This window comes from Poromitra crassiceps, assembly GCF_964638095.1.
Source record: "Poromitra crassiceps genome assembly, chromosome: 6".
Classification (NCBI taxonomy): domain Eukaryota; kingdom Metazoa; phylum Chordata; class Actinopteri; order Beryciformes; family Melamphaidae; genus Poromitra; species Poromitra crassiceps.
The window spans coordinates 47,657,181-47,683,229 of NC_139627.1; the positions used below are offsets into that span (position 1 = coordinate 47,657,181).

At 47.9% G+C, this 26,049-nt stretch overlaps 1 protein-coding gene across 1 annotated transcript; it reads left to right on the forward strand.

Moving 5' to 3' along the window:
• Window positions 1-23,500: 23,500 nt before the first annotated feature.
• LOC310777945 (ubiquitin carboxyl-terminal hydrolase 17-like protein 6) lies at window positions 23,501-25,787 on the forward strand (the record flags this gene model as incomplete). The annotated part of the gene is given in 4 exon segments (XM_083638283.1): window positions 23,501-23,570; window positions 23,877-23,953; window positions 23,955-25,550; window positions 25,686-25,787. Coding segments are annotated over 4 exon segments (1,845 nt in total).
• Between the last annotated feature and the right edge of the window lie 262 nt (window positions 25,788-26,049).

Sequence of the window (26,049 nt, forward strand, 5' to 3'; positions counted from 1 at the left end):
ATGGCCACCACTCAACGATTGCGTTTATCACTACTAGAGATATTGTGCGCTTCACTTGGCGTACTTGCCTGCGCCCCTCACCTTATTGTAGTAGTGAGATAATAGGGTGGCGTTCTGAGCATGCTCTTGATGGATGGTGGATTGTGGGTTGCACTCCCCGGCTGCCCTATTAGCTATGGCCAGCAGCTCTATAATGGCCCATTTCCACCGCTGGTATCAGCGCGGCCCCGCCCAGCTCGTCTCGCTTTTTTGTCTCATTCCACCAATCAAAAACGTGGACAGCCCGGGTTGAGTCGGGGTTGAGTCGTGCTAGTTTTGGTCCCTGCTCCTGTTGACGTTCCAGCGCTGTGAACCCGGGTTCATACGGTGACGTGAAAACACTGCAGATGACTGATTGGTCAGGCAGAATCGTGTTTACTGTCTACTGTCAATGCTGGATACCAGTTTAGTGGGGCTTACCCTCTCTTCTGTTATTTCCATCAGTATTTTGTGTTGCTACCTTCGGCTCTGGTGAAATAAAATCGATCTCCTTGCACGATTTTTTGAATCGATCTTTTATTCCAGAATCGATCATCGCAATTTTTTTTTTTTTTTTTGGGTGCTTGCAGTCAGGCCACTCACTGAACAGCAGGCCAGGCGCCGCCTACTGGTTTACTAGTGGTTTTATTACTTTATTAGTTAGTCTGAAGTAATAATTACACTTCAGGGTTAAAGTGGGTGCATCTCATTGTAAAATTGGACTTCAAACGGCCCAAATCTGTCTTCAAACGGCCCAAATTGGGCTTCAAACGGCCCAAATTTCACGCGCGTCGGCCCATATCGGCCTGGCCTGCTTGGTATCTAATGCCCGGCCTGAATTATGATCCCAGTCCGCCCCTGTTTTTAACTATATCGCCCAGCTCTACTCATGATATATAATATACAGTCTCTAGTGTATGATTCAACTTTTCCCATGTTCTAATCTAGTGTAAAAAAGCAAACAAACTGAAAAAAGAAAAGAAAAAAATAAACAAAAATCGCAATAAATCGTAATATCGAATCGCAATAATCGTAGAAGAATCGCAATATAAATCGAATCGGCACCCAAGAATCGTGATAGTATCGAATCGGGAGATAAGTGAATCGCCACAGCCCTAATATCCATTCTCCTGGCCGATTGTCACATTTGCCCATGTACACTGTAGGTCATTTACAGGCACCAGTATTTCATAACCAGTTTAAAAGTTCCGTGTATGGATTTAATTTTAACGTTATACGTTATAGCCTACTTCAGCTATGGTCGGAGGACAGATATGCGGTCGCTATGACGACCAGGTGTGGGCCGAGGCGAGTAAACTTGCTATGGAAACAGAGTCTATATCAAGTAGAGACGAGTAAGACCAGGTCGAGTAGAGCTGTACTGTGCTGTTATATGTGGTGGAAATGAGCCATATGTCACTCGGTTGGTTGGTTGGTTGGTCCACGTTGGTTGGTTGGAGTGGATGATGTCACACTCTGACTGACATCGCATATCCGGTGGCAGCTATTGCGAATTCACGCTTATAAATTAATTGATTTGACACACAAATAAGCAACTCTATTGGAGGGTTTGCCATGGTCAGACGCACACACAGAATGTATTTCCTTCACTTCCTGCACACTTTCCCATAATACATGAAGAAGAATACACAATGTATTTTTCAAAGGAGAGTTTAATGATGTCCTTTACAGACAATAAAATACCAGCAATGAATTAAAACCAGGGCTACAGACAAATGAATCAGGCACATACAATGGGTATAATATAGGTAAAGCCATTTAAAGCCTCTGGGGGGGAGGGGGAAAGTGCTTTAAGCACTAAGCAGCAATTTAAAAGATGGCGGTCCTACTGTATCTATTGCTGATCTTGGCTTACACCCTCTGCTCTTTGGTTCCCATATACTGTTGCTGTTCCAACAGGGAGAGGGTATAGTGATCATTATGTGAGTGTGCAATGCAATCCACTATTAACATAATGTACTATATTCATAGTTTTAAGTAGACTGAGAACAGCTGGGGTTATTTTGATATAGACATGACACATGAGCGTAACAAGCGAGTATATCTGGCAAAAACAAAGACATGCAAATCCCAGAGATAGTGCTAAACAGAGATAGTGCTAAACAGAGCTAGTGCTAAACAGAAATAGTGCTAAACAGAGCTAGTGCTAAACAGAGCTAGTGCTAAACAGAGAGAGATAGTGCTAAACAGAGATAGTGCTAAACAGAGCTAGTGCTAAACAGAGATAGTGCTAAACAGAGATAGTGCTAAACAGAGCTAGTGCTAAACAGAGATAGTGCTAAACAGAGATAGTGCTAAACAGAGATAGTGCTAAACAGAGCTAGTGCTAAACAGAGATAGTGCTAAACAGAGCTAGTGCTAAACAGAGATAGTGCTAAACAGAGCTAGTGCTAAACAGAGCTAGTGCTAAACAGAGATAGTGCTAAACAGAGCTAGTGCTAAACAGAGATAGTGCTAAACAACAAAGTGTTCCACTTTTTGTCTTCTTCTTTTTTTTAAAGCTGCGTGTGTGAGGTCTAATAAGTAAGATCATCCTTCATGGTGACAGTTTTCCACAGATATTAAGCCTAATATACCCGACTCTAAATATGAATTTAAATGTCTTCCCAGGGACATGCGAGGTGGCCAGCCCATTTGTATACACTCATAATATGCATCAAATAGTTGGTTGGAAGAACAAGGGCGAGAGAGAGGGGGAGGGAGAGAGAGAGAGAGAGGAAGAGAGGGGGAGAGAGAGAGAGAGAGAGGGAGGAAATGGGAGGGGATCATAACTCAACATTACAAGGTGCATAACTCAAATGATAATACTTAAGCTGTAAGGCTTGTGCTGTTGGATGGTAATGTATGCAGGCTGGAGGAGGGAGTGTGTACACAGACGGATGAGTGATGGTGGTAAATATATATACAGCAGAGTGGTAGGCTAGTGCTGCTCGCAGTGATAAAGGGCTTCGTCCTCGTGAGTAGAGTTCCAAACTGTGGTCTTTGTCCAGCGAGACAAAACCTTCAGAGGCTATCCGTGCTTTTCAATAGAGAGAGGCAAAGTGGCCGCCTACTTCCTGCTTCAGCACTGTACCAGCGATTTTCATCCGCCATTTATTTTCCCATTTCGTAAAATGCTTATAAGAATTGTTTTACTTGGTCAAACCAAACAATTCAGCTATATTTATAATCGGGAGAGACCATAGAACATTTCACTCTGACCAAAACTCATAAAAACAATATCGAAAAAATATTTTCTTTAAACCCTAATTTACGTTTTGGTTTGACTGAAATTTTATGTGGTCTCCTGTTTCTAAATATAGCTGAACCGTTTGGTTTGAACAACTAAAACTATTTTTATGAGCATTTTACGAAATGTCTATGGGAAAATAAATGGCCGATGAAAATCGCTGAAGCAGGAAGTGACGTTCCACTTTTGCTCTCTATTGTTTTCTAGTGTAGCTGCTCTTTTTCTGTGCAGTCAGAGTGTGTCTGGAGTGGATTATTTGAACTCCAACACAAAACTCCAGCAAATAACCGAGACACCCGAGGATCGCCGGCTCGCTGTCTTCTTCCGGGAGAACTGCGGTGCAACTCGTTAGGAGGGAAGATGTAATGTGAACCAACTACACCAAACGATCCCCAAAACACAGTTTCATGCGTATGAAGAGAGGGGATGTTGACATCTGATCACCAGTTACTCATGCTTGGAAAGCCTAGCTTAGCATAACAAACTGAACTGAGGGCAAACCACAGTCTGGACTGATGCTGACATTCAGATACTGTACGTCTATGTTTTGGAAACCAGAAGGTAAATGACAGCAACGAGCGGAGACAAGTCCATCATGATTTGCTTCAGTTACAGCGGCTGGAATCAGCCTTGTCTTGACTCCACCCCCCCACCCGGGCCTACTTAAGAATGACTAGACTGAGGTGACGGACGACTCGTCCGGCGAGTATCTAATGGACCCCTCACCTGGGATCCCATGCATACTATCTCTTGCAAACACATAAGCACCTTACGCAGCTGGAAGCACCATGTTATAATGTTGGATATCCATGATGTTTTCTTTGTTTCTTTGCTTTGTTTTTCCTCTTTTCCTGTGTCTGAGCCTGTTTATCTTGTTCGTTTGTTGTTCTATAAAAACTGAAAATAAAATATCGCTTGTAATTAGGTAGTGTGAACAGAAATGCAGCAAATTAAACCATTCTGCCATCATTATTCAAACCCTGGAGCGTTTCCCTCCCTTACTTTGGCTGGTTTGGGCATCTGCTTTGCAAACCAACACAATCGCTCCTCCGTGTGCTTCCAAACGAGCGGGTCGTTTGGAGCCTGAACTCAAGTGTCTGCAGGCTTCCATTCAAACCAAACACTGCTGATGATTCAGCTGATGATTCACATCAGCCAGTGCTGTGATTGGTTGGAACAGAGAATGATGGACTATAATAGAGATAGCTCATTCCAGGCTCTGCCAATAGTAGCCTCTGAAATACTCTTCCTGTCTCCTAAATGGGCGTCGTCACCTCTCCCCTTGAAGTGTGGTGCTGAGCTAGCAAGCTAACTTGAGCTAGTGATCGTGAGTTCCCAAAGCCACACACACACACACACACACACACACACACACACACACACACACACACACAACTGCCCCTTGTTAGGGACTGTACGGTGTTTAGGTGGGGTGTGGTAAAGTATGATATGTAAATAAATAAATAAAAATGGTGGGGGAAAACCCCCCATACAGTATATCTCAATGGGCTGACTCACCAGCGGAAGATGCTGCGGCTCTACACTACAGGATTGGGGATTCAAGTGCAGGTACATAGACGTCTGTAAATAAAACACCTTGCCACCGCCCCCCCCCCCCCCCACCCAGTGCTCTAAACCAGATAAAAATGCCTGTGTAGTCTTGGGGCTCGATGGCACGTCGGTGGGAGGTTTAGTGCGAGCCTGTGATCCGAGCAGAGTGCAGGAAGCAGAGCTGCACATTAGCTGTGTCAGATCGCGTTCTCTCTGCTGAAGCTCCACCTTTTGTTAAGTTTGTTCCCACACCAGCGTATATACAATGTATAGGGCTGGGGTTATCTGTCTGTATCTGAGCAATGAAGGAAACCACTCGCAAGTGGCTGATTTTGTTACACTGCAAAAAAAACGCCCATGATCTGAAGTCATTCTGCCAGTGAGGCGAGATAACTTTCTAATGCAGCTTCACTTGTTTCACGATCGAGTCTTCAACAAGCCCGTGTAATAAATACATTGATGTAAAATGCTATAAGCTAGTATGGTTCCGTTTCTAACGTTAGCTAGCAAGCTCAGTAGCCTAGTCATACTGTATTCGGCATTCAGTGGTCTGTTATTCTGTTATTTATATATTTAGGCTATTTAATTTAATTAATTAATTAATCAATTACTTTATTTATTTACTTATTCATTTATTTAGTTTAGTTTATTGCACATAAGAACAAAAAATACATAACAGATAAAAAATAGATATATTTATATTTATTTATTTATTTATTTATTTATTTATTTATTTATTTATTTATTTATTTATTATAACAAAATATCAGTGGACCTAGACCTAGTGGTTTGTATGTGTATACGTGCATAACATTTCTGTCTGTGTGTGTGTATGTGTGTGTGAGCGTGCGTGCATGCATATGTACGTGTGTGCGTTTGTGTGTATGTATGTATGTATGTATGTGCATGTGTGAGTGTCTGGGTGGATGTCTAAGTGTGTAGATGGTCTGTGAGAAGGGTTTTCCATGACTTTACATAATTAAGGCAGAACACTTAATGAAATGCCCTAAACATTTTCATTATTCCTTCCTGGTTTGTTGATGTGGTTTAAAGTGTTAACAGTCTGGTTTCCACTACAGTTGGTGGGCGTGAAGTGGAGAAAAACAGCTGAAGATCACCATCGAATGCACAAGTGTAAAACATCTTCTGCTATATTCCTTCATTCATTGACTTTCCCTTGAGAATCTTCCTGATTTTTCCTGCACCTGTCAGAATTCCATGATATTACAGAAATTCCAGGAGCAGTGGGAAACATGGGAAGTGCGTGAAGCCAAACGAGAGGAGAGAGGAGGTAGGAGAGAGGAGGTAGGAGAGAGGAGAGAGAGAGGAGGTAGGAGAGAACAATGTGGGGCCTGTGTAGCTCAGCAGCAGAGATAGCATCACCGCTCCATGCAGTCAAAGAGCCGGTCTGTCTGCCACGACTCTCTGAAGAGCAGCCAGCGAGAGAGACACATAGAGAGAGAGTGACAGACCAGAGAGAGAGAGAGGGAGGGAGGGATAAAAACACAGAATGAGCGAATCACCAAACAGAGTGAGTCCAGGTTCAGTAAGCTACACCCTCACGCTAATTTGTGCCGAACACAGACCTAATTAGCCTAATTATTACTGCACTTGAATGTGATTGGCTCCCTTGTGGACCTGCTTCATCTCTTCTATGCAGAATACAGCATGACTATTGACTAGGCTACTGAGCTTGCTAGCTAACGTCAGAAACGGAACCATACATATAGCCTATAGCATGTTACATACATTAATTTATTATGTTGTTGAATACTCGATTTTGATTGGTTAATCACAGCATTCAGTGGTCTGTTAGTCTGTATAACAGACTGCTACCAGACCGCACGTCCTGATATCGCCGTGTTGGTATCGTTCCCGGACCATCATTTTTCCCTATAGTATATGGACCGGGATCTCGTCCCGAATTGCGAGTACAACAATTTGGTTTGGGTTAGGCTTTGGTTATGGTCGTGCTTAGATAAGAAAACCCTAACCCTAATCTTAACCAAAAAAAATTAAACTTGTGGCACGCTTTCAAGAGGAAGCAGTTGCGGCGACCAATCAAATGAGATCGGGGTGTGGTCATCCCGGCCCATACTAGGGAAAAATGATGGTCCGGGAACGATACCAACATGGTGATATCAGGACGTCCCTATTACAGGTAATGTACACCAGATGCGTTATGGCTGCGTTGTGGATCGCCCATGTTAATTGATGGGCGATAGATGCGGTACGGAAAAATGACGCACCTGTTCTATATTTGTCGGATCCCGCACCTGTCTGACGGATTACATGAGTGTGGGTCTGTTCGCAGCCGTACCGCATCTGTTCCGGATGCGGTGTACATTAGCCCTTAGACCGGCCCCATCCACAGTCAGTTAGAGTCATATCAATCCGCGCAAGAAGTTGGTTAGCAAATCCGTTTGTCTGGAGTTGCAAGGCACACTGTTGCTCCGATGGCCCCCCAACATTTGCCAAAACACTTTTCAGGGGTCTGGAATAAGTTTGGTCACACACACACACACACGCATAGGGATGCACGATATATCGGCAATCATATCGGTATCGGCCGATGTTAGTCATTTTTTAACATATCGGTCATATCGGTATCGGTCAGATGTTGCAATGTTAATATCGGTTATCATTATCAGCCAAATTCTTCACATTGATATGAAATAATGCAGTACATCTATGATTTATGGGCTTTTCCAAAGGCTTTGCAAATAAAGAAATGCATAACTTTTTCAAATTCAGTGTTAACATGTGTTTTTCAGTATCTACAAAATGTGATGATCATAAAAATGTGGTTTTATACAGATCATATCGACATCGGTAAATATCGGTTATCGGCCATAACAGCAATGTTAATATCGGTTATCGGCATCGGCCAAAATTTTCATATCGGTGCATCCCTACACACGCACACACGCACTCACTCACTCACTCACTCACTCACTCACTCACTCACTCACTCACACACACACACACACACACACACACACACAGACACACACAGAATTGCACATAGGGGGCGCTAGCAATATGTTACGTACATTCTCCATTCACATGTTTTCCCCCCCCATAATTGTGTATTATAAATGAGGCAAAACTGATGTTCATATTTCCATTCTTTATTCCTTTCTTTGTTAAGTAAATTAACTGTACATAGAATGTGCTGTATAGTCCACTGGAGTATTTAGTATTTTAATACAGACTGATAATACACATAATGTTACTTTGTGTTATTCATTTTATATAGCGCATGTCACTTTTTGATGGTCTGTGTGTTTCAGACCTCACATCCAAAAGAGACTGTGGCAGAAAGTCTTAAGGCAGATGTGTGCCCCACTGTCCACATATCAGCCTTGAGACTTTCTGCCATCTGACACTTTATTGCTGACACAAGTAGTTTGATCAGGTGGGACATGTGATCAGGTGGGACATGTGATCAGGTGGGACATGTGATCAGGTGGGACATGTGATCAGGTGGGACATGTGATCAGGTGGGACATGTGTACATGTCCAAATTGCAGTGGCATGCTCTTCTGTAAAACAACAGGGGTTAAGCATCAATATCAGAATAAAAAAAGAAAGTGATGTATTTGTGCATCGATCTTTTAGCCTTCTGCTTCACCTCCCAGCAATTTGACAAAATCATCTGACAGTCTCTGTTTATTGATTTAGTTGTTCCACTCTTCCTCCTTTCCTCCCGTCTAGTGGATTTGTGCAGATGCCTGAGTGCAGAAATCTTGTTTCGCTCTTTAGATAAAACACACACTAACAGCTTTATTCCAAGAGAGCACTGCTTCAAAACAGCAAATCAAAAGGTCCTTCAACAAGGCAGCTTTTTTTAGGAGATTAGTTTCATTGGATAAATTACGCCGAAGCTAGAGAGTTAGCCAACTGTGCTGCCTGTGTCCAACCACCTGAAAATGGGTTTATTGAGAATAGATTGGGCCATCCTCCACACAGCTGAATGGACAGGCGTGCCGAATTAGCCAGCGACCAGTAGTATTGTTGGCATTGTGCTCGCTGAGATGAAGGTTCTGCACGCTGCAAAATATTACACCTCAACCTGCCCAGGAGATGTTGCAAACCTTTCTCTCAACCTGCCCAGAAGATGTTGCAGACCTTTCTCTCTCTCTCCCCCGACAAACCATGTGTGTTTGAAGCATGAATTAGCCACCAGGATGCACGTTGTTTTGCCTTCGCGTGAGTCACCGTGCTGCCCAACACATGGAGGCTCCATTTGACTCTCTCATTGCTGCTCGGTCATCTTGATCCTTGCCAGACAAAGAAATCTGTTTATCCCCGTCAAAATGTCTGCTCTGTGCAAAACCACTCAACTGCCCGTTTACTCAACTGCTCCAACAATCTACACCCACACATGATGCACAAACACATGCCGACACACACATGCACGCACGCGCACATACACACACACACGCACGCACGCACGCACGCACACACGCACGCACGCACGCACACACACACACACACACACACACACACACACAGTGGACAATTTCTTCAAATTCCCCATGGCCGACGTTGGGCATTTCCCCCCTAAAACCAGTAGTCCGCAATGTGAAGACATTTAATAGTTCCTGCTCACCATGCAGGGGAATCCCATCTGCTTCATCCTCTCTCAGCCCAAGTTTAAATAATTTACTGCCACATCAAGCAGGCTGCCAGGAATTTGTCTCAAGTCGGGATACAAGCATACATACTGTATCATAACCATGAAATAAGAAATTTAACACTAAAATAGACAAAATAGTCCAACAAAATACACTTTTAATGCTCTGCTGTCAGATCTCCACCTACCACACATTTTATATTTGGTCTGGCTTTTTATCCGTTGGCAACGACCATTAATGACTCAAATGCATCAGTTATGCTTCAGCTCAGAGGTCAGAAGCCAGGCTGTTCTCACCCCGACGGCGTAGTATTCACCTTATTCACCACGCCCACTTTTTCTCTCTTCCGCATTAGACGCAATTGTATTTGTTCTTCCGGTTCAGCGCTAGTTGGCGGCCATTTCAAAACAAAACGTCACTATGAATGAAGTTTGACAACATTCAGAATTAAGCTACACTGCGGCCAACTTCAGTTACATGTTCATACTGTAGTGTTACTGCTGCGAGGAGCTGATGGCTGTACCCGGTCGGCATTTAGCGTTAGTTACAAAAGCACGTCGACAGTGTTTTCTCACTGCCAGTAGTAGCCGGGTTGACGGATACTAGCTAGTCCGACAGCCAGCGCTCTCAGTCCTCGCTGCTCGTTAAATATTTGCAAATAGGCGTTATTCTGATAAACTGGTCACATATTTGGAATGTTACGTTCTCATCCGAAAAAATATTAAAACTTTAAAACAGTTAATTTTTTTGCTTGAAAACAGCTTTTTGGCAAGTCTAAAAATGATTACGGTAGGCGTAATCTACTTCCGGGTCTAAAACGGAAAGACGATTACAAAATGACATCATGCGGAAGCATCCTTATACGCCAAATAATAAGGTGAATAGCCCGCTTTGTCACGCTCCTTGTGCGTTGGAGGTAACGCGCCCCGGTACCGTTGTACGTATTATGGAACGCACCACCGGTCATCACAGGTTTTTCCAAGGAGGAAAAGACCCTCGCTCTCTCCCTGGTTTATGGGTTTGGGGTCTTGCCAGGGAAGGCTTGTGGGAGACCCTTCCCACCCTCACTCTAAGCTGCCCACCATATCCTAAGCCTAACCCCCATCTCCCCCTATGCCTAACCCTAAGACCCCCTATCCAATGCCTAAACCCAACCTGTGGAGCCCCACGGCGTAACTTGACCTTTGCCTGACCCCAACAGGTGCACAGTGCCTGTTTAACACTCCGGCCGCTAGTGATGCGCGGGTCAGGGTTTTTTAAGGCCCGCCCCAACCCAACCCGTCATTGGAGCCAGCCCGCCCCGCCCAGCCCGTTAAAATATCTGAAAATTACGAACCCAGCCCAACCCAGCAGCCCGCAATGGCCAATTTAATGTAATATGTCTCCGGACTCAGGAGGAGCACAGCAGAGCTTCCAAGGTGTGCAAAGTAGCTCTCTCCCCTCTCTCTCACACTCACACACACACACACACACACACACACACACACACACACACACACACACACAGACACTCACATGCTGCCTGCGCGACAACAGTTGTAGCCTACTGCTCTGGATGAGTTGTGCGGCAGCTTTCATGTCGGTCTTTCTTCAGTTAATCCATGGTCTTCAGATAGCGCGACTACGCTTCCCCAAAGTGCGGATGGCGTGACCGCAGTGTTTCAAATGGAGGTAGCAGGTATAGAGGTAGGCACTAGGCAGGCTACAGAAACAGCTCTTATTCTTCCCAATTTCTTTTAATTACCTCATGCGCTCTCAATTGGCCATGTTGCAGTAGTAGGCTACTAAACGTAGTAGTGCAGCAGCAGGTGCGCACATGGCTTGCAGATACGGCTAGACTCGCTGTCTGATTTCTTTTAATTACCTCATGCGCTCTCAATTCTTCACAGCCTACTCATGTTGCAGTAAATTTGACAAATAGATCACAGTCGAGTCCAACAGAAAATCTGCGTGGCATTAGTTTTATGGACACTTCAAATAATAATTACAGCGAATAATCCTTCCAAAATGTTAGTTTTGAGAGCACATAGGCTACCTCATTGAAGCGTTTCTTTACTCCATGTAGGCTATAGAGAGTGCAGCAGGAGTCTGTCTGATTGTGTGTACCTACGTGTGAGAGAGAGTTCACATCTTTAAGGTTAATTACTCTGCGTGTTTCACTGCTCTAAATTATTTAATAATGTTGCTTTGTCATGTTCTGAGGCTGCCCCGCCCTCACCCGCGATATTTTCATAATTTGCCAACCCAGCCCGCCTGCGGGGCGGCCTAGCCCGCGGGACCCGGCGGGTTCTGGGTGACCCGCGCATCACTACCGGCCGCAGTACCGGTCGCGTCACCTCCAACGCACAGAGCGAGAGGCACTTTTAAAATTGGTATTAGAAATGTTTGCATGCATGTCTGCTTATGAAGAAAAACAAAATGTTTATATTTATGTCTGTATATGACAAGGTAAATATACAGTTAGTATAAATTAGGCTAGCGCAAAATTTCCAGTTTATGCCCGTTGATTCTCCCATATATTCCCATGGAAAGTTTCGAACTTTGAATATTCCCGGAATTTTGCCACCCGAACTATACTAAAATACAATGACTGAAATAAGCCTATTTGATCCAAAGCACCTTACAGTAGCATGTGTTTTTAGCATGCACGGCTCTAGAGGGAATCAAACACCTCTCGCCCTGGCAGCAGCAGCAGTGGTGCTGCCTGCCTCGTCTCGTCCAACTGGACCGGTCGAGCTGCTGGCCACAGCGTGAGGCCAGATGTGCTGTCTGCCTCTGGCCTGGCTCCACGCCACGGCCAGGGACAACACGGAGAGGAATGATCCCTGTAATTAGCTTGAAGATGAGAAGAAGCAAAGACTTCCCCCCGTGTCTCTGCTCGCTGTCACTCTTGTCAAATGCAAACACACGCGTGTGCAAACGCCCACATAACGCCGGCACTCGGGCATGGAGCAGCTTCTCACGCAAGTATGCTCACATGCATTTTAAGCTTTTACTGCTAGCTAATTGAAACTCCTCCCTGGTGTGCGTGTGTGGGTGCGTGTGTGTGTGTGTGTGTGTGGGTGGGGGGGGGGGGGGGGTGCGCCTGCGCCTGCATGAAGGAAAGAAAATAATAAGGAGCCTAAAAGAAGCAGAATCTCTTTAAAGTGGTAATGCACGGCTTTCTCACTGTTTTGATGATGGTGACGTCTTTGTTGTTGCTAAGCGCTCGTTTCTGTGCAAATGAGTGGCGATAATCAATCAACTATGTTGCCAGGCACTATAAAGAGAGTTTGAACCCGCCAGCCGGCAAAACAGTTTAGCAGTTTTAGCGAACGTGGATGGACGATGCGGAATTGCCCTGATGGGACCACATCGCTTCAGTTTGACCACATCGCTCCAGCTGTAAACAAGGCTATCTCGGTGAGTACTGGACCAATTAAAAAAAGATATGTCACGATGACTTAGACACACACAGTATGGAAAATATGGTCCAGGTTGAAAGCGGTTGACTCTCGGCCACGCCCACTCCATTTTGATTTGATAAAGCGCAGCATGCGAGCCTGCTCACTATGAGCTCTGCTATTTGGCTTTTCACAGAGCTTACCGTCACCAACAGATTTTCGATACGAGTGCAACTAAAAGGTAGAGTATGCCGGAGAAAGAGTTATGGCATCACTGATGATGTCACTGTTGATTTATGACATCACAGATGATGTCACAATGCATGAGTAGAGAGGGATTTATGACATCACTGATGTCACAATGGAAGTTGAGCAATAGTGCGCTCTGCTAGATTTGTAGGGTAGAGAGACTAGTCTGGAGACGATGTGCCATGGACGCACTTTTTTGTTGTTGTGACCACATTCATGTCAACTCATGCTACATCATCAGTGGGTATGACATCATAAGTCGGTGAGGTTTGCATGCTCAGTTTAAAAAAATATTTTTATTACATTTTGCATAATCGCACATACAAAGATGGATAATACAGCGGGTGCAAATTGTTAAGGAAATGTTTGAGTACAGGATTACAGCAGCTCCTTATAGACAATGTCTGTTATTCCCTCCTTTTTGCATATATTTCACACATACAGAGATAAATAATTGATGTGTTTCATCACCAAGACGCCATTTCTCCTGAGAAGTGTCGGTTGCCATCGGCATCATGGAGGTGGTGTTCCTCTTGGATGAAGCTGAAGATCTAGGTACTGTGGCAGGCAGAGGGGATGACAGGACTGAGGTGCTTAGAGCAGACTTCTGGGGAGACCACGTCTTATCACCTGCATTATATGGGGTGGAAGGTCCCATGGTCAGGAAAGCAGTACTTAAAAAAATGGTTTCACACAAATAAAATTTGACATGGTACACATAATACATAAAGGCTCCATACGGGAGGTGATACAAGATGGGAGATAGTACCAACGACAGTAAAAAATAAATAAATTTAAAAAAGCTCAGCAGTAACAGTCCATTTCAAGTCAAGGTCACATTCCTTTCGAGCAGTCGTACAAGCCCTTTAAAGATATCCAAAGAAGGGAGTACTTCTAAGGTGAGGATATTTTGCAGCTCATTCCATACCCAGGGTGCATGCAGAAAAGGACAAAGTGCTTTTACCTTGTTCTGAGTGCACCTTCAGGACGTTTAGAAGGAACCCGGTTGGAAGATCTAGTCCTATAGTTGCTGGTGTAATAATAGGATATAAGGCAGTTTCCCTCGCAGTGCCTTGAAAAAAAGCAACAAATGCATTTCTCTCCTGGTGTAGAGAATACCAGCATAAGGCTTCATATAAAAGGCAATGGTGAGTGTGTGAGCCTGCAAAAAATAACGCATTCAGAGCTCACATGTAGAATTAATCATGAAAAGAAAAGGAGGTCTTAGTTCATTGGTAGATTCAGAGCTTTCAGCAACTCTGATTCAGAGATTTCTACAACTCTGATTGATTGAGAATCCTGCGACTGGGACGACCCCGCTGGGTGGGAGGTCCCGCCTGTCGCCCTCCCTGGCCAACCGTGTCTTCTTCTCCTCCACGTTCAGACGCATGCCCCCTCTGAACTTGATGGGCCTGTTGCTGAGGATCTTCTGTACCGGTTCAGAGGCATCAAATACCACAAAGCCAAAGTTTGGCAGGTTCCCTCTGTTTTTAATCCTCAGCTCCAGGACTGTACCATACTGTTCAAAGAAGTCCTTGAGCTCGGCTTTGTCCACGTCATGCGGGATGTTTCCAACAAACAGCTGGTGCGCGGTGGGGTAACCGATGACCCTGTGCACCTTCGACTCGCCCTGCTCGCCGTCCTTCACTGCTGGCATGGGCTCATCCAGCCTCTGTTCAGTCGGCCTCTGGTCTCCCTGTGCTGCTGACTGCAGCTCTGATTCTGCTCTGGGAGTGACTTTGATGACGTCGGGGGAGATTCCTGAGACTGCGACAGTCCCGCGTGGCGGGAGATTCTCACTAGTAACCGATGCCCAGGTGAATGACTTGTCTTCCCCTGGAGTGGCAGCGATAGGTTTGGTGGGCATGGCAGCAGGCTCTGTGGTGGCCGTGTCCTCGCCTGGGTTTTTCTCTGTCTGCTCATCAGCTGTGTGTGTCTCTGCTTGCGTCTCCAGCATCGTCTCCATCTTCAGCTCCACCATGGCGGGCCCGGCCTCCAGCTTGGGGCTCACCGCCGCTCCTTCCTCGTCCTCGCCAGGAACCGTCGGGTCCTGAAAGGGTGTCTGTTCGTAGAAGGCAGTAGACTCTTCCTGAGGACCACCGGGACCCCTGGGCCGGAGGTCCCGCCTGTTGCTTTCCCTGGCCGACCGGGTCTTCTCCACGTTCAGATGCACGTCGCCTCTGAACCTGATGGGCCTCTTGCTGAGGATCTTCTGTACTGGTTCAGAGTCGTCAAACACCACAAAGCTAAAGAACGGCACCTTCCCTCTGCTTATGATCGTCAGCTCCAGGACGGTACCGTACTGTCGAAAGAACTCTTTGAGCTCGGCCTTGTCCACATCATGCGGGACGTTTCCCACAAACAGCTGGTGTGCGTTCGGGTACCGGATGACCCTGCGCACCTCCGACTCATGCTGCTCGCCCTCTCGCACTGGCCTGGGCTCTCTGTGTACAGGAGGGCCTCCAGACCTCTGTTCCCTCGGCCTCTGTTCTCTCTGTGCTCCTGACTGCAACTCTGACTTCACCTCCACTCTGGGCGGTGCTGTGGGAGTGACTTTGACAATGTGGGAGGGGAGTCCTGAGCCTGGGACGGTCCCGCTGGGTGGAAGGTTATCACTCGTGACTGATGCGGAGAACGCCCCATTTTTTCCTGGAGCGGCTGCAGTGGGTTTGGCTGGCACAACAGCGGGCTCTGTGGTGGCTGTGGCTTCGGCGGAGGTTTTCTTTGTCTGGTTGTCGGCTGTATGCGGCTCTGCCTGCGTCTCCAGTGTTGTCTCCGTCTTCAGCTTCACCACGGTGTGCTCTGGCTCAGGGATCGCCGCCACTTCTTCTGAGTGCTCACCAGTACAGGGTGTCTGTTCGTAGAGGGCAGGAGACTTTTCCAGAGGACACCTGGGCCGGATGTCCGGCCTGTTGCCTTCCCTGGCCGACCAGGTCTTCTTCTCCACGTTCAGACGCACGCCAGCTCTGAAATTGATGGGCCTGTTGCTGAGGATCTTCTGTACGGGCTCAGAGGCATCAAACACCACAAAGCCAAAGTTTTGCAGCTTCCCTCCATTTTTGATCCTCAGTTCCAGGACTGTACCATACTGTGCAAAGAAGTCCTTGAGCTCGGCCTTGTCCACGTCATGTGGGATGTTTCCCACAAACAGCTGGTGGGCGTCGGGGTACCGGATGACCCTGCACAGCTCCGACTTGCCCTGCTCGCCCTCCTGCACAGGCCTGGACCCTCTGTGTACAGGAGCAGGGCCACCAGGCCTCTGGTCTCTCTGTGCTGCTGACTGCAACTCTGACTTCACCTCCACTCTGGGCGGTGCTGTGGGAGTGACTTTGACAATGTGGGGGGGGAGTCCTGAGACTGGGATGGTCCCGCTGGATGGGGGGTTCTCACTGGTGACCGATGCCTGGGAGAATGGCTCGTTTTCCCCTGGAGGGGCCGCATTGGGTTTGGTGGGCATGGCAGTGGGCTCTGTCGTGGCCATGGCCTCTGCAGGGTTTTTCTCTGTGTGCTTGTCGGCCCTCTGTGTCTCTGCCGGCGTCTCCATCTTCAGCTCCACCACGGTGGGATCCGGCTCGGGGCTCGCCGCCAGTCCCTCCTCGCCCTCACCAGGACGCGCCGGCTCCGGACAGGGTGTCTGTTCATAGAAGGTAGTAGAGTTTTCCTGAGGACCATCGGGAGCTCCGGGCCCCCTGGGCCGGTCATCCCGCCTGTTGCCTTTCCTGGCCGACCGGGTCTTCTCCACGTTCAGATGCACGTCGCCCCTGAACTTGATGGGCCTGTTCCTGAGGACCTTTTTTATGGGTTCAGAGTCATCAAACACCACAAAGCTAAAATATGGTAGTTTCCCTCTTCTTTTGATCGTCAGCTCCAGCACTGTACCATACTGTTCAAAGAAGTCTTTGAGCTCGGCCTTGTCCACGTCATGGGGAACATTTCCCACAAACAGCTGGTGGGCGTTGGGGTACGAGACAAGTCTGCACACCTCCGACTCACCCTGCTCGCCCTCCCACACTGGCCTGGGCCCTCTGTGTACAGGAGGGCCTCCAGGCTTCTGTCCCCTTGGCCTCTGGTCTCTCTGTGCTGCTGGCTGCATCTCTGACTTCACCTCCACTGCTCCTGGTGCTGTGGGAGTGACTTTGATGATGTGGGGGCAGAGTCCAGAGACCGGGACGCTCCCGCTGGGTGGGAGGTTCTTACTGGTGACCGATGTGCAGAACGGCCTGTTTTCCCTTGGAGCGATGGTGGTGGGTTTGATGGCGGTGGCCGTGGCCTCAGCAGTGTCTGTGTCAGTTTGTGCCTGCATCTCCAGCGTCGTCTCCGTCTCCAGCCACACCACAGTGGGCTCGGCCTCCGGCTTGGGGCTTGCTGCTGCTCCTTCCTCAGCCTCGCCAGGACCTGCCGGCTCTGGACAAGGTGTTTCAGTAGACCCCTCCTGAGGAACACCGGGGTTTCCAGGACCCCTGGGACAGAGGCCCCGCCTCTCTCCCCCCCTGGTTGACCGGGTCTTCTTCTCCTCCAGGTTCAGATACACTTCACCTCTGAACGTGATGGGCCTGTTGCTGAGGATCTTCTGTACCGGTTCAGAGTCATCAAACACCACAAAGCCAAAGTTTGGCCGCTTCCCTCCGCTTTTGATCCTCAGTTCCAGGACTGTACCATACTGTTCAAATAACTCCTTGAGCACGGCCTTGTCCATGTCATGTGGGATGTTCCCCACGAACAGCTGGTGGGCATCGGGGTACCGGATGACCCTGCGCACCTCCGACTCACCCTGCTCGCCCTCCTGCACTGGCATGGGCCCTGTGTGTACAGGAAGAGGGACTCCAGGCCTCTGTTCACTCGGCCTCTGGTCTCTCTGTGCTGCTGACTGCAACTCTGACTTCACTTCCACTCCTGCCAGTGCTGTGGGAGTGACTTTGTCGATGTGAGGGGAGAGTCCTGAGACTGGGACGGTCCCGCTGGGTGGGAGGTCATGCCTGTCACCCTCCCTGTCCGACCGGGTCTTCTTCTCCTCCACGTTCAGACGCATGCTGCCTCTGAACTTGATGGGTCTGTTTCTGAGGATCTTTTGTACCGGTTCAGAGTTATCAAACACCACAAAGCCAAAGTTTGGTAGCCTCCGTCCGCTTTTGATCCTCAACTCCAGGACTGTACCATACTGTTCAAAGAACTCCCTGAGCTCGGCCTTGTGCACGTCATGTGGAATATTTCCCACAAACAGCTGGTGGGCGGTGGGGTACCGGATGACCCTGTGCACCCCTGACTCACCCTGCTCGCCCTCCCTTACTGGGCTGGGCCCTCTGTGTACAGGAGGGCCTCTAAGCCTCTGTTCACTCGGACTCTGGTCTCTCTGTGCTGCTGATTCCAACCCTGACTTCACCTCCACTCTGGCCGGTGCTGTGGCAGTGACTTTGATGACGTGGGGGGAGAGTCCTGAAACTGGGACGGTCCCACTGGGTTGGAGGTCTTTACTAGTGATCGACGCACAGGATAACGTCCAATTTTCCTCTGTAGTAGTGGTTTTGGCAATGGGCCCTGTGATGGGCATGGCCTTAGCAGCGTATTTCTCTGTGTTCGTGTCGGCTGTGTGTGTCTCTGCCTGCGTCTCCAGTGTCGTCTCCATCTTCAGCTCCACCACGGCGTCCTCGACCCCCCTCTCAACTGCCGGGTCCGGGCAGGGTGTCTGTTGGTGGAAGGCAGCAGACTCTTCCTGAGCCACATTAGGAGGACAGGGCACCCTCTCCCCCCCCTCGTCCTCAGACTCTTCGGGATGCTCAGAGTCCGAGTCGCCGAATACCTCGTCTTGGTAACGAAACACGTCATTGTGTACATAGAATTGTGCTGCGGTACCCTCCGGTCCCAGCACAAAGGTCTGCATGAACCTCCTCATGGGCTGCATGTTGATGGATAGTTCACCCATCACCTGCACCAGCACACCTTCGTTCAGCATGGCATGGGCGTCCACGTGCATGATATTGATCTTAGTGTGACAATCCCGGGAACTAACTGCCATCACCTTCTGGATCTCAGATTGTCCATAAACAGCCTCCATTGCTTTGCCATTGCTGTCCAGGTCACCATGCATGTAGAAGGCATTCTTGCTATAAAACCTGTACAGAGAGTCGGGGGCCTGGTCCAGGTGTGTGTAGTACTGTCGGACAAACTCTCGCCCGACCAGCTGGGCACTTGGCTTCTGTGTAAGCATTTCTTTTGTGATTGTGCTTACCGGTTTCATCACTTGTTTCTGCATCTCCACCGTGGCACCCTACTTATACCCTCTGCAGGTAAGGATTTATGACATCACTGAGATGTCACAGATGATGTCACAATGTCATAGAATCGATGACAGTCCCAGACAGTAATGTCCCTCAAGCACTCGATGATGATGTCATCAGTGATGTCACTTGAGCAGTTGTTGTCATCAGTGAATGATGTTATCAGTGATGATGTAATCAATGATGATGTCACTTAGATTTATGACATCACTGATGATGTCTCGCTTGCCAGACTTCCGGCTGAGACCTGACTGCATGGAAACAGGCTACTGGTGTAAGCTCTGCCATTGAGGCCATCCATTTCAGATGGCAGCTCCCTACATAAGCTCTGCCATTGGCTCCGACCCGCTCTGACTGACCGGCTGCGACCATATATGGATTTTCTTTCTGCTCCCTCCATGATGAATCTATCTCAAATGCCTCTGCCGCTGTGCGTGTCGAATCTGTCAATCTCAAAATGCCTGCGCCGCTGTGAAACAACATCAACAATGGTAGCTTGTTGCTACATGCTGAGAACGATTGGATCCCCCATTGTAGGGAGAGAGTCTGGCAAGCGAGACTAGGTTAAACCAAACAGCACCCCCCCCCCCAAGTCCAGAGTGGAGATGTACGCTAGGGCATTCACCGACCAATCGACTAGTAAAACCACTAGTCGACACTGTGCTTAGTAGTCGACTAGTCGTCATTCTTGGTTTTCCCTCGTTCCACAGTGCAGTGTTAATAATGCAGTACAGCAGATATGCCACTGGGGGGCGCTGCCGCGCTGTGGGCACCTTGCGACCATTTGCGACCCTTCTAATCTACGAAGAAGAATGAGTGCAACAATAACAAACCTCACAAGTCACATGACTTTCTTTTAGTTTTTATTTTAGTAATACTCAATAGCATAAACCATTACTTCATTTTAGTGCAGCCAGTTGTTTGTACGGTGTCAGGAAAGTCACTTTTGATGGATACTAGGAAGCATCCTACCGGACTGTATGTGGACAGTCAGCGGCCCAGGCTACGTTGCTAACTGAGGCTACGTTGCTAACTAACGTTAATTTCGGAAAACCTCTCCTCGCGCCCCAAAGCAGGACTACACAGCCAGCAGGATAGCAGCATGGCAGACCTTCAAGTGTAAGTGGAGTTCGTTTTAACCATGCTTTATTAAATGACTAGCTGTCATTACTTAAGTAACGTTACCCATTTGTTTGTGAATAATGCGTCGTTTTTTTAGCTGGGGTTTTAATTTGAAGGCCGAAAAGGGAAATGGTGTGATAGTAAATTGAATTGACACTGGTCTGTCAATTCTATCATTTCACACGTACCATTTCCCTTTTGCGACTTCAAATTAAAAGTGGGAAAACAACGAAACGTTAGCGTGTGAAGCCTCGGCCTATCTGGATTATAAAAGTGGGGCGGCTGTAGCTCAGGAGGTAGAGCGGGTCGTCACTAATCGCTTTGGATGAAAGAGGTTGGTGGTTCGATTTCCGCCTCCTCCAGTCTGCATGTCGAAGTGTCCTTGGGCAAGATACTGAACCCCAAATTGCTCCTGATGGTGTGCCAGCACCCTGCGTGGCAGCCTGCCGCCATCGGTGTATGAATGGGTGAATGTACCTACTGGTTGTAAAGCGCTTTGGATAAAAGCGCTATATAAATGCAGGCCATTTTTACCATTTTAAAAGTATAACATTAGAGAAAACAGCCATCAGCCATGCCGTTTTATACTAATTTATTGCCAAATGCTTTGGGAATCAAGCTTGGTCAGAAAAGGTCTACTACATTAGCTAGTTATGCCTGCATCTCATAGCCCTGCTGCCTGGTTGTATTTGAGACCTTTTGACGTGAGTTGAGCGTTTTTATTGGGGGGAGAAAAAAACGTTGACTAGTCGACTACCTTTAGGGACGACTAGTCGACTAGTAAAATGCACTAGCCATGAATGCCCTGTACGCTGCGTGCCAGACTTTCCCGGAAGGAAGGGAAGTCTTGCAAGCGAGACTAGTCAATCACTAACTAGTCTCATGTGGTCAGACCCACCGTCGATGTCAGCAAGCTTCCAGCGACGGTGTCTCTGAATCACAAGTCTCTGAATCACAAGAGACTTCCGGCGCTCCATCCAGATGCTGGGGGTGAAATCTGGTTGGCTGGGCTGTGACAGAAGTTACTTCATACAGCGTGTCATATACTCTGATGTAATACTCCCATATTACAGTCTGGCAAGGAAACACGTTCAGTGGAACGACGTGAAGCACTGTGAAGAGACTTAACTGTGAAGCGAGAAAACGAGCGACCAAAAAGTAGTGATAAGCTGTCTTGCAGGAAGAATGAGTGGGCAAGATCATTTAATGGCTGAAAGATTTGGAGCAAAGAAGGCAGCCAAAGTTTGCAGTTGATGTTTTTCACCTGGGGTCTATTTAGCAGCTACATTTTAGCTGTTGGACACATTCCGAATGCACCGTCCACGAGGTCCGTGGTTGGTCAATTCATATGTCTGTCACGCATCCTTCTTTGTCTTGGGGCGGGTGTTAAATAACCACACCGTAGACTAGTCTCTACAGCTGACACTGCGAGACTAGTCAATCAATCACTCACTCACTCCTGAGTCACCCATTGTGACATAATCAGTGATGTCATAAATCCTAGCCTGCAGAGGCTATAAGTAGAACTGGCCGCACTCAGTGAATGAAAGTCCAACTTAGGCCATGTCCACACGGAGACGGAACCAGTCTTTTTTTTTTCGTTTAAGAAAAGTTTTCCATAAACACGGAATCGTTTCAAGAAATGTGTGTATCCACATGATACCACTGAAACCGCTGTTGTATATATGCCAGGCCGGGAGGTGGCGCTGTAACGCTGCCACAAAGTACACCAAAAACAGAGAATAAGACAATCTCGTCAATAATGGCATTCAACCACTAGGGGCGCACAGAGTCTATACTGTGTATCTCACTGTAGCGAACAGGTTAAACCCTTGGCTTTGCGGGGTACTATTGGTAGCCTCTGTATCTCAACTCTAGACGAGGTTTGCCATGTCGATGAATAAAATGATTAAACCTATACAGGCAAATGCAGAGCTGTTCAGCAGGGCTGATGGTCTCCCTGTAGCATACAATATAGAACATTAACTATCGGTGACGTTCCTGATACCAGCCACTTCCATGATCTTTAGACATATGTTGCAAACACATCCCAGCGTATTGGCTGCTCCTGCACATCACAGCACAGGCTAAATGATGCAACATAAATATACATTATATAAACTCATGGCATAAAAAGTGGCGTCAAGTAAGCTCAAGTCTTGTTGGAGTGGACGTCACAGTGCAACCGTGTGGTCGTCAAACCTCTCACTTCACTATATACGTTATATTTGCGAGGGCTATATATAGAGCATCCCGATTATGTGTGTTACACTCAGGGTTTACATTTCATTTCATTTCATTTCATTTTGTCCAATATTCAAATATTCCAGAATTGCATGTATTAAAAATAAATATTATTTCTATCTAACACGTTTAGCCTGATTTTGTTTGTGTTCTTGTAAAAACTTTGCCGCCGCTAAGATTTCTGGGAAATATCCGATGAAGGGAGGGGAGGGGTGGATGGGAAGAGGCAGCTGTGGAGAGGCTCAGTAGCTGTTGCTGGCGGAGAGAGGTGGGGCTATGGCGTCATCGGTTCAGGAAAGATGCGTATGGGTTGTAAACATGGAAATGCAAGGGTGGCGTCTTCAGATTTGTTCACTCTGGGACCCGGTTAAAAAATTTGCGTATTCTCCCAGAACGTATACTCCCAGAACGCTGGTTCCATCTGGACTTTAGCGGATACACCTAAACTCGTCTCCGTGTGGACATGGCCTTAGTGAGTGAGTGAATGGCACTTCGAACTTGCCCCCCCCTTCAATCACACTGACTCATCACTGTTGGTCCTCGGCAGCAAAGCAATGAACAATAACCATGTTTGACAGATCTTCAGAGAAGCTGCTCCTGCAGCTGGGGAATAGGCCCCGCAGGGTCCCTGACTGAAAAACAAAACAAAACTGGCCAAGCATATTTTTTTACCGTCCAAAATAATAAATTGCCTTTTTACTGTATGCAAATATCCTTCCTTCACTGAGGATGTGAGATACCCAGAGAACCTGGGACCTGTGGCCGTTCATGTCTCAGTCCCAGGGAGAGCCCCAGGTCTACTACATACTGTACGATGTGCTGGTCCACTCTGGCTTCAGTTGTCACGCTGGACACTACGAACGGAGGGGAATACAGCCAAATGAGATGAGCAATTGTGATGTCATCGGGGGGACAACTGATGATGTCACAGATTTATGACACCGCTGTTGATGTCTCGGTCAGTCACTTCTGAGTCACTCATAATGCTACATCAGTGATGTCATAAATCTAAGTGACATCATTAGTGATGGCATAAATCTTTCTCTGCAGAGGCACACTCAGTGAGTGAAAGTCTCCAGCATAGTGAGTGAGTGAATGGGTGCTGCACCAGCACTCACTCATCATCACTGATGTTCCTGTCCAGGAGGCTGCCTGGCCCCGGCGCGTTGTGCCGCCGTATACAACAGCACGCCCAGCTCTGCGTACCGACCCAAGGAACACGTGGGTAATGACCAGTGGTGATGGGATCGCCCTGCCCCAGACGGTCCTCTTCCCTCCCGAGCAGCTCAGCCTGAAGTGGACCCAGGTCCACCCTATCGGTGCAGGCCTGCAGAACATGGGAAACACCTGCTTCCTCAACTCGGCCCTGCAGTGTCTCTCCTACACGCCTCCGCTTACCAACTATATGCTGACGAGGGAGCATTCCAAAACGTGTCACGAGCCGGGCTTCTGCATGATGTGCATCATGCAGAAGCACATCATTGAGGTTTTTGCCAACTCTGGCAATGTCATCAAACCTAGTGGCGTCCTCAACGAGCTTCAAAGTATTGCAAGTCACTTCTGCTATGGACGGCAGGAAGACGCCCATGAGTTCCTGCGGTACACAGTGGATGCTATGCAAAAGTCCTGCCTACGTGGAACAAAACTGGACAGTGAAACTCAGGCAACGAGTTTCATCCATCAGGTCTTTGGCGGGTACCTGAGGTCCAGAGTGAAATGTCTAAACTGCAAAGCCGTCTCTGATACATTTGACCCTTTCTTGGATGTTACTCTGGAAATTAAGACGGCTCCCAGTGTCACCGGGGCTCTGGAGCAGTTTGTCAAGCCAGAACTACTGGATGGAGAAAATGCCTACAAGTGCACTAAGTGCAAACAGATTGTCACAGCCTCAAAGAGATTCACCATCCACCGCATCTCCAATGTGCTCACCATCTCTCTGAATCGCTTCAGGAACTTCGGCGGAGGCAAACTCACTAAGGATGTCAGATACGCAGAGTACCTGGACCTGCGACCGTTCATGTCTCAGTCCCAGGGACAGCCTCAGGTCTATGTCATGTACGCTGTGCTGGTCCACTCTGGCCTCAGTTGTCATGCCGGACACTACTTCTGCTACATTAAGGCCAGTAACGGGCAGTGGTATGAGATGAGCGACTCCTCTGTGTCTGTCACTGACATTAGGTCCGTTCTCGCCCAGCAGGCCTACGTCCTTTTCTACATCAAGTCCAGTGACGTGAGGAATGGAGGGGAATACAGCCACACGAGCCGTAACCCTGGCAACCCTGGTCAGCCGTCCCCTTGGCCGGTGGTTCAACCTCCCCTCAACACCACACCCCAACACACCACTACAGCCTTCGTCGTTCCCCAACTGTCCCCACACATGACCAAGAGCGCCCTCCACGGATCGCTAAGGGATTATCCCCCCAACTCCAAGTCTAGCACCAGCAGCAGTGGTCTGGGAAAGCCTAGCCAAAGACTTCCCTCTTCCTCCTCCACTTCCTCCAGCGCCGCCACCCCCTCCTCACAGTCTACCTCAGACGTCCACTCAGACCATCACTTCCTCCCGCCCCAGCTCCATCACTTTAATGGCACATCTCATGATAACGCGGATCACCACAGTGGAGGGAACAGAGGGTCATTCCTGCCGCCGTACGGTCCACAATCTGTTTGTCTGTCTAACGACCTCCAGCAGGTTGTTCCAACCTGGGACTTCAGCCACAGCTCTGGAGCTCAGGTACAGTCCAGCCACTGGTCTGTCCTGAGGGAACAGCAGCCGTCGAGAAAGAGGAAATGGGAGTTTCACAGGAAAGATCCATTGGTGGTACCCACAAAGAGGAGAAAGACAGTCCAGAGCAGACAGACACCCCTGAGAAAGACGAGAAGAGAGTTGTACAGGGAAGTTCGAGGGCTTCCACGAAAAAAGGTTATGACCGCTCATTCAACCTTTTTTGGCTAGACTGAGGAAAGAGCTGCTGCCACCTACAAAGATGAGGAGGAAGACTACCCAATCCACGTCGGTGGCATCCCCTGTCCTGTGGACAGAAGCCCTGGCAAATAAGTGAGGGGTAATTTATGGTTACGTGTCCAGTGTTCGCGGTGCGTCCTGAGTGGATAGAAGGCCTTGTTTCAGCCTCTGTCCTGAGTGGATAGAAACCCTTGTTTCAGCATCTGTCCTGAGTGGATAGAAGGCCTTGTTTCAGCCTCTGTCCTGAGTAGATAGAAGGCCTTGTTTCAGCCTCTGTCCTGAGTGGATAGAAGGCCTTGTTTCAGCCTCTGTCCTGAGTGGATAGAAGGCCTTGTTTCAGCCTCTGTCCTGAGTG